This window comes from Petaurus breviceps, unplaced genomic scaffold (genome assembly GCF_028583685.1).
Source record: "Petaurus breviceps papuanus isolate PSGF00001 unplaced genomic scaffold, PetGlider_PUasm1.0 90925, whole genome shotgun sequence".
Taxonomy (NCBI): Eukaryota; Metazoa; Chordata; class Mammalia; order Diprotodontia; family Petauridae; genus Petaurus; species Petaurus breviceps.
The window spans coordinates 8,009,261-8,019,036 of NW_027187380.1; the positions used below are offsets into that span (position 1 = coordinate 8,009,261).

Here is a 9,776-nt window from a genome sequence, read left to right on the forward strand (position 1 = left end):
CTTAACAGGTTAGAAAATATTATTGATGTTGAGTATTCACTGGGTCAGCTATGAACAATAAGACCACTGTCTTGTCAAGAAACATATTAGAATATAAAAAGAATACATTATATTCTTCTTACAATATTCTGGATATGATGTTTGATATGATATATAATGAATATATAAAATAAAAATCATGAACATAATATTAATAAAGAGACATGGCATACAATTGAAAAAATATTATCTTGTATTATTTAAATGAGGAATTAACAATGAAAATGGAAAATAGTCATAAAAAATGACAAGGATGGCCATTAAAAGGCAGAACTTTAACTATTCTACATCTGTTGCCACAAGGGGAAAACCAAATGAGCCCAGTAAGCACCTTAGTCAGGAAATGTTTGACTTACATGCCAAGTGAAGAAATAGGGCATTTTTTTAGTTAATAAACTTGTTTGTAAAATGTCATGGAGAAGAATGATGGACACAGTTAAAAAGCAATATTATCTCATAAAGCATAGAGAAACTGTGGGAAGTTATACCAATTTAAAGAAAACTTGTAAGAAATCCCCATAAGGTAGTAATCTCTAGTGCATTTAAGCATAAATATAGAACAATAAATAAACAAAAATTGAAAGATCTATTATGATTACTACAACAAACTATGAAAAGCAGTAGAGAGAGAATATATGTAACCAAATATCACAAGCCAGGATAAGATTATAAGAGGGATAGAAATGTAATTAAAAAGAACAAAGATGAGAAAAGCTACATGGTTGGACAAAGTGTGTATAGAAAATTGTTCTAAAGGAGACACAATTATGAGAGTACTAATGGATAAAGAAGCTGTCCCCAAAGTCTTAGTGAAATTTTAAGCTTTAATAGTTTTACAAAGACTTTTGAAACAACTAAATGAAAGTGCCTGAAAGAGATGGAAGATATAAAAAATGCACCTTATTAATAAATTGAATAATATTGATAAACAGGTGACCAAGCAAACATCAGCAGTCACTGACCTATATGCCTACTCTTCCACAAATACAAAATCATTATATGAGTCATCTATACGTAATCCAAGAACATCTTTGATGAGGATATTATTAGGAAACAAGCAGGTGTTTGCAAAAGATATTAATCAAATGATAATGAAGAAAGAAGAGTTCTCAAGGGGATGAATCCATCCTTTTTGTTAACATAGATTCTTCTGACTTTGTGGTAACACAATCCATTGTAGTGAATAAATGATTTATTACAGAGAAAACTTTGCTTCAAACAGATATTATTTTACAGTTCTTGACATGAATACCTTTTTAAAGAAAATAGTAGACGGTATCGGTTTGGTAACAAGCTGTTTTTTGTTATGTGAAACTGTGAATCTGTATACCTGTTACCAAGAGCTCTTCTTTCTTCATTCTCCTGTGGGAGAGCAAGGAAGGAATAGGACAGTCTGTAAGACTGGGTTTACAAAATAATGAACTTTGTGCTGTTATTGTAATTCTCTGTTACTTCCTCTATGACCTGAATTGCACCTTCTCTTACAGCCAAAGGGAAAGTGAATCTAAAAAATATAATGAATGCTATGCAGAATCTCAGAGGTGAGTGAAAAACCATTTTATTTCTTCTCAGTGATTATACTGTGAATTCTCTCATCTTTCCAATGTACCGATTCAGCATTTCTGCCTCATGACCTCATGACCTGGAGAAGGCAATTCCCCAGATTCTATCACTGTAGAGAACTTCAAACACCTCAACCTAAAGTATATAGATTAGCTGTCTACTTTGCCAGAATCCATCAGCCTTGACCAATTCATTCCTTACTGTGTGCTTTGGAGGCTTCTCTTGAAACGTTTTGTCAGTCTCTTGGACCTGGATCACTGCACCAGATCATCTTCCAAGCCCTCCCAATGACTCTCTATGTGTGTCCTTAGAATTGTTATTTATATCATCTCACCCTCAACTAGGAATGATGAATCCAGTTCTGAAATCCATTAAATAATTGTATTTAGGTATAGGCTTTATACAATTTGTCCCCCTTGGGCACAATTCCATATTTTTCTTATTTATCCATTCATTAGACTGTGAACCCCTTGAGGGCAGAGGCAGTGCTTTGGATTTTCTTTTATTTTTCATCACTTAGCATAGTGCCTGGCACATAGTAAGCACTTAAGAAATGCTTTTTCAGGGGCAGCTAGGTGGCACAGTGAATAGAGCACTGGCCCTGGAGTCAGCAGGACCTGAGTTCAAATCTGGCCTCAGACACTTAATACAAAAACTGGCCATGTGACCTTGGGCAAGTCACTTAACCCCAATTGCTCCTCCAAAAAAAAGCAAGAAAAGAAATGCTTTTTCACTTGACTTGGTTTTGAATTCCTATGATTTAGTACAGTGCCTATCATATAATAAGGACATAATGAATACTTGATTATGTTCTTCGATTTTCTTCTTTCTGAAGGAGGAAATGTCAACATTAACAATCTGGATAAAGTTCTGGGAAACCTAGGGATCAAGCTCACAGACAAAGAAATTGAGGAGCTATTGTGTAACCTGCCAGTTGATGGTAAGTATTTCTTATGCCCTTGTGTGCTTTTGGCAAAGCTTTTCCTTCCTGTCTGAGAATTTCTGAAAGGATCCTAATTTGCTTCATGTGAAAAGACAAAAATACCTGTAGAAAAAATTCATCATAAAAGTTTGATGAAATATTTCTGATTGAACCTTCAAATCAAGAATTCCCCAGAATAGCACTGGGTAGAATAGAGTAATGGAAGACCCCTTACTCTTTACCATAGGCCTCACCTGAGCTGCCTAATGGCCATCTGGGAAAAGCCCAATGTGACTGTGATGAGGGAATTCTAACCAGATAGATGAAATTTTCTAGTACTGGTCTTGGACTCAATAAGATCTGAATTCAAATCCTGTTTTAGACACTGTTTTGATGCTAGACAAGTCAGTTGTCTTCATTTCAACTCTCTTTTCATCTGTAAAATGGGGATAGTAATACTGTCTGCTGCATAAGGTTGTTCTGAGAATCAAATGAGAAAATCTATATATTTCCTCATTTGATTCTCAGATATATGTACAGCATTGCAAATCTGAAAGTTCTGTGTAAATGCTAGCTATTATTATTTCAAAAGATCCATGTTTCCATTGGTCTGAGTAGATTAAGCTGACTGCAACCCAAGCATATCTAAGTATATTTTTTTATCTTTCTTCAGCCAAAAAAAAGAAAAAAATAATCAACTAGTGTGCAACTTTCTGAAAATGGTCCCTTCTCTACTTAACTTTATTCATCTTTTAAAGGAGATAACTGATGATTTGCTAGCAGAGTCTTTAAAAATTTATCTCACCATGGCAATAGAAGACATGTATGTTGATTGCTGCTTTAAAATCAAATGCATTTGAAAAGACTAAACAGGCCAAAAGTCATGATTTCAGTAAAAAAAAAACAAAACCATAGGGTCCTAAGCCATTCTAACTGACCAGTTGTCAAAGGGTATGAATTTTCAGTATTTTGTAAGAATCCATGATCTTGTCAATGTATTCCCTGTACCAACACATTTAGCAAATCATCTTTCATTTCTTAGGCTACCTCTGAGAGTCACTTGTGCCCTCAAAACCAAAAGTGAATACTATATCTAAATTAAATTGACCCCAACAAATGTACAATGTGAGTAAGAGTGGAGAGACGTGAGCAGATAAGACTGTAGAAGGAGAACAAGCAAGTCTTGGCAATTGATTGGATGTGAGGAAGAGAGGAAAGGGAAGAGTTGAAGATGACATTTAAAGTGTACACACCTGGTAATGATTCCTACAGCAAAGACCTCAGAGGGCTGTGAGGCCTAAGTGAGATAATTTATATAAAATACTTTGCACATTTTAAAAGAATGTGCAATTGTCAAGGCGGTTAGGTGACACAGTGAATAGAGCACCAGCCCTGGAGTCAGGAGGACCTGAGTTCAAATCCGGCCTCAGACTTGTAACACTTACTAGTTGTGTGACCTTGGGCAAGTCACTTAACCCCAATTGCCCTGCCTTCCCCCTTCAAAAAAGTGGGGAAAAAAGAATGTACAATTGTCCTTTATCATACGTTTTACTTAAATAGCATAAACCTCCTCTATAGTTAAGTATTTCATTTTCTGGGCTTTTAGCAAAGTGAGCCTACTAAATGGGATTGTTCTTCTGCAGGGGCCATACCTGTTTCCACCTGAATTATTTAAATGCTTGTTTAAACATAATATTTTTATAATAAATTGCATATTTTTCCTCATAGACAATATGTCTCACACTTAACCAATTAGAGAAGACAAAGATACATAAAATATTAACCACAAGATTGAAAGAAAAAACTAGCTCTTTTCCTTGTGCTACCAAAAAATGGCAGTTTCCTGGTACATAAGAGTCATATCACATCCATGCTGGGAAGGGATATGGACATAACCTAGTCTAATCCCTTCATTTCACAAAGGAGGAAGTAGAGGCCAAGAGATAAGAAGGATCCAGTTCTTTCCATCTTACTCCTAAAATGTCCCAAATCTGATGTGTCTGAGTGCCTAATGTCTTAAATGTGTGATTACAAGTTCTTCCAATGCCTAATAACAAAGAGAAGGAAAGCTTGCTGAATGATTTTTTGAGGTTGTGGTACAGTAGTTATAGGACTAGAGCCAGAGTAAGGAAAACCTGGGTTCAAAGCCTTAGACACGGTCTATCTGTGTAACCTATGCAGGTCATTTAACCTCTCTAAGCCTCAGTTTCCTCATCTGTAAAATGGAGATAATAATAACACCTAACACTCCAGATTTTGTGAGAATAAAATGAGTTCATATTTGAAAAGCACTTTGCAAGCCTTAAAACCTTATATAAATTCCAATTATTATTATCATCAATTTATGGATTAAGAGCTTTCTTCATTCCTTAACTGCTTATCATAAATTAATCTCTAGAGAAAATAGGATGAAATTCCAAGGTAAATGACTGAAAAGAAAAAGGTTAAATTTCTCTGTATTCTCTCATAACTTCAGAATGTAACATAATGCTTATAATGTAATTGTTGTGAAATTCAGCATCCTCAGGTCTCTGTCTAACCTGTGCCTTATATTACAGCTTATGGGCAAGTTGCCCTGAATGACATTATGGATAACGTGAAATCTATTAAAGGTGAGTAAGAAGTTAATGACGAGAAGGCAGATAAAATGACATCTTAATGTTTTTAAGAAAAATCCATAAGAGGAAGCATGGCATTATAGAGAGAGGTCTTAGAGTCAAGAAGTCCTCTATTCAAATCCTGCTTCTGACACTGACTACCTGTGTGACTGTGAGACAAGTTACTTCCCTTCTCAGAGAGCTTTCTAAACAGTATATTTTACAAGTAATTTGTTGATCTGCAAAGACAGAAATAATCAAGTTGCAAGCATTCATTAGGTACCCATTAGATCTGTGTGAAGTACTGGAGATACATAGGAAAAAAAATGATGAAATAGTTCCAGCTCACAAGGAATTCACCTTCTCTTGGGAAAGACAACATGTACACAAGTTAACATATATACAATAGAATAAATACAATGTAATTTGAGAGGTTGGGTCCTAGCAGTGGAGGAATCAGGAAAGCCTCCTCCTAGAAGGCAGAGATTGTGGTGGTTCACCTTAAAGGAAAAGAAGGACTCTGAGATGGAAGTAAGGAGAGCATGGGAGACAGCTAGTAAGATAATGTAGAGACAGGAAATGGAAGGCCATATGTGAGGAACAGAAAGTAGGCAGGGGGAAGTGATATATAATGAGACTAGAAAGGTAGGTTGGAGCTGGGTTGTAAAGTGCTTTAAAAATAATAGATAAGAGTTTATGTATTTGATTTAGGAGAAATAGGGAAAGAGGGGAGTTTCATGAGTGACATGAGTAGATATGTGCTTAAAAAGCTTCAGCAGCTGTGTGGAGGATGGATTGGAGGGAGAAGAGACTCTTGAGGCAGTGAGACTAATTAAGCGGCCGTTATAACATCTCTTCAAGGGAATGATGGAGCTAAGGATATGGCTGTGTGAGTAGAAAGAAAGGAGGATAGTGTGAATGATATTATGGAGGAGAAATGGCAAGGTTTGCCAACTGATTGGTTATAGGAGGATAGGGGTGAGAGAGAGTCAGGAGCCCAGGAAAGCAACTATGACACTACCTATTTCGGATGAAGGTGTTAAATGATCAACAACTCCATTTAAATCCACTTACAAATTTGCCAAATTCTCTCCAGTCTCTTTGTAGTAAATCCTAATTTCCTGGACTATATGTGTGGACAATTTTCAGAGAAAGAAATTAAAGATATATATAAGCACATGAAGAAATGCTCTAAATCACTATTGATTAGAGAAATGCAAATCAAAACAACTCTGAGGTACCACATCTCACCAGTCAGATTGGCTAAGATGACAAAACAGGAAAATGACAAATGCTGGAGAGGATGTGGGCAAATTGGAACACTAATGCATCGCTGGTGGAGTTGTGAAGTGATCCAGCCTTTCTGGAGAGCAATCTGGAATTATGCCCAAAGGGCTATAAATACTTTCATATCCTTTGACCCAGCAATACCACTCCTAGGGTTATATCCCAAAGAGATCATAGAAGTGGGAGGAAGACCCATATGTATAATATAGCAGCTCTTTTGTGGTGGCAAAGAATTGGAAATTAAGAGGGTACCCATCAATTGGGGAATGGCTGAACAAGTTGTGGTATATGCATGTTATGGAATACTATTGTGCTATAAGAAACGAGGAGCAGACAGTCTTCATATTTACCTGGAGAGGCTTATACAAACTGATGCTGAGTGAGAAGAGTAGAACCAGGAGAAATTTGTACACAATTACAGACACAATGTATGTGTGATGACCAACTTTGATATACTGGACTCTTCTCAGCAATGCAGTGATATAAGTCAATCCCAAAAGACTCATGATGGAGAGAAATGTGTGCATCCAGAGAAAGAACTAGAAAGAATTGAGTTTATATCCAGATGGAAGCAAAATACCTGATCTTTTTCCTTCTCTTGTTTGGTTTTATGTCCTCTTTACCATTTTTCATTCCATCTGATACAATCCGTCTTTATAACCTGACTAATGTATAATGTGAAAGTATTTACAGATCCTATACTTGACTATATGCCACCATGGGGGAGAGGGGAGGGAGGTAGACAAAATGTGAAAACTCAAGTGGGATTGAATCCTGTAAACTAAAAGTAAACAAATTAATTTTTAAAAAATTAAAATTAAAAAAATATACATATGTTCATGCTTCACTTTTGCTACAGTGTTGAGACAGACAACATTCTAGGTCTCCAAGTCAGTGGTAAAGCATGGGATTGCATTTGGATGAATCAAAATAATTGGGATAAAGGCAAAGATAACCAACCTTACTTATTAGCTAAACCTATGTATCTTAATGTGTCATTGATTTTGCCACTGATTACCAGATAACCATTTTACATCCCTCAGTATAGGCCTCTTTAGTCTAATATAGTCCCCTTAACCAGAAGGAAACAATTCTATTTCTGAATTCCCAAATGACTTTGCTTTTATGTGTAGGCTTATTTCGAAGGTTTATCTCTTCTTCTTGTTGAATTTGGAGATGATGAAATACAGGAATAGGCGGCATCTTTCACCCTCTGGAGTCATTATATCACATTCCCATCATTTACCATTCTCATCTTTTGTAAATAGAAAACATTTCTGTTCAAAACCTGGACAACTTTCTGAAGGACATGGGGATCAAACTCACAGAAGATGAATCTCATGATCTCCTGAAACGCCTGCCAATTAATGGTGAGTGTTCAGATTATACAGTGGCCACCAGGGAACTTGGTCTTGCTTGTGTGAAAATGTTTGATATTTCCTTTTTTATTTTTTAATAATATTTTATTTTTCCTCGATTACATGTAAAAACAATTGTTAACATTCTGGGGGTTTTTTGAGTTCCAAATTCTCTCTTCCCTTCCCTTTCCCTCCCTCTCCCTGAGACAATAAACAATCTAATATAGGTTATACATATGCAATCATGTAAAACATATTTCCATATTAGTCATTTGGTAGAAGGAAAGAAAAGAGAAAAGGAAGAGAAGGGAAGGGAAGGAAAGAAAAAAGAATGGGAAGAGAGAGAAGGAAAGAAGAAAGAAAAGAAAGGAAGGAAAAAGACCAAAAGAGAATATGCTTCGGTCTGTATTCAGAATCCACCATTTCTTTCTGCGGAGGAAGATGGCATTTTTCATCATGAGTCCTTTAGAATTGTCTTGGATCAATGTATTGCTAAGATTAGCTAAATTATTCACAGTTCTTCCCCATATAGTATTGATCTTACTGTGTACAATGTTCTCCTGGTTCTGCTCACTTCATTCTGCATCATTTCATGTAAATATTTCCAGGTTTTTCTGAAAACATCCTGCTCGTCATTTCTCATAGCACAATAGTATTCCATTGCAATCATATTCCACAACCTTGTTCAACCATTCTACAACTGATGGATATCCTCTCAACTTCCAATTCTTAGCCACCACAAAAAGAGCTGGTATACATATTGTTGTACTTAAAGTTCTTTTCCCTTTTTTTATTGCTAGGATACAGACCTGGTAGTGGTATTGCTAGATAAAAGGGTATACATTGCTTTATAGCCTATAGCATACTTCCAAATTGCTTTCTGGAATTATTGTATCACAACTCCATCAGCTATACATTAGTGTCCCAGTTTTTCCACACCCCTTCCAATAGCATTTTCCTTTTTTGTCATAGAGTCAATCAAAAAGGTGTGAGGTGATAATTCATAATTGTTTTAATTTCTCTAATCAATAGTGATTTAGAGCATTTTTTTCTATGATTACAAATTGCTTAGGTTTCTTCTTCTGAAAACTGCCTGTTCATATCCTTTGGCCACGATTTGTATTCTTTTTTGCTATTATTTTTTCTACCTCTAAAAAACATATTTTTTGGTATTTTGATAGGTATGGCAATGAATAAGTAGATTAATTTTTTTTTTTGCTTTTTTTGGAGGGCAGTTGGGGTTAAGTAACTTGCCCAAGGTTACACGGCTAGTATTTTTGTGTGGGTATTAAGTGTCTGAGGCCAGAAACCGAACTCAGGCCCTCCTGACTCCGGGGCCGATGCTTTACTCACTGCGCCACCTAGCCGCCCCATAAGTAGATTAATTTAGGTACAATTGTCATTTTTACTATATTGGTTCAATCAACACATAAGCAATTAATTTTTTCCAATTGTTTAGATTTTACTTTATTTGTGTGAAAAGTGTTTTGTAATTGTGTTCATATAGTTCCTGGGTTTGTCCCAAGTATTTCATATTATCCACAGTTATTTTAAATGGATTTATCTTTCCATCTCTTGCTGCTAAATTTTTTGGTAATATATAGAAATGCTGATGATTTGTGTGTGTTTATCTTATTTTCTACAACTTTGCTAAAATTGTTAATTATTTAAAGTAATTTTTTTTGTTGATTCTCTAAGTATACCATGATATCATCTGCAAAAAGTGATAGTTTTGTTTCCTCGTTGCCTATTCATATTCCTTCCATTCCTTTTTCTTCTCTTATTGCTATGGCTAACATTTGTAATACAATATTGAATAATAGTGGTGAGACCCTGAAATCAGGAAAACCTGAGTTCAAATACAGTCTAAGACACTTGACTCTTACTAGTTGTGTGATCCTGGGCAAGTCACTTAACCCCAATTGCCTTGAAAAAAAGATGAAGGAGAAGAGGAGGAGAAAGAAAAGAAAGAAAGAAAGAAAGAAAGAAAGAAAGAAAGAAAGAAAGAAA

The 9,776-nt window shown here is 35.6% G+C and overlaps 2 protein-coding genes across 2 annotated transcripts in view; both read left to right on the forward strand.

Moving 5' to 3' along the window:
- Window positions 1–9,776, forward strand: part of METTL2A (methyltransferase 2A, tRNA N3-cytidine) — a 393,599-nt gene that overhangs the window by 261,898 nt on the left and 121,925 nt on the right. The window lies entirely within an intron of this gene.
- The window catches only part of LOC138152765 (EF-hand calcium-binding domain-containing protein 13-like), a 54,713-nt gene continuing 45,229 nt past the window's right edge, over window positions 293–9,776 (forward strand). The window contains exons 1-5 of the mRNA XM_069076851.1: window positions 293–362; window positions 1,527–1,580; window positions 2,438–2,542; window positions 5,083–5,136; window positions 7,677–7,778. Coding sequence (XP_068932952.1) covers window positions 293–362; window positions 1,527–1,580; window positions 2,438–2,542; window positions 5,083–5,136; window positions 7,677–7,778 — 385 coding nt within the window. The remainder of the gene's footprint in view (window positions 363–1,526; window positions 1,581–2,437; window positions 2,543–5,082; window positions 5,137–7,676; window positions 7,779–9,776) is intronic.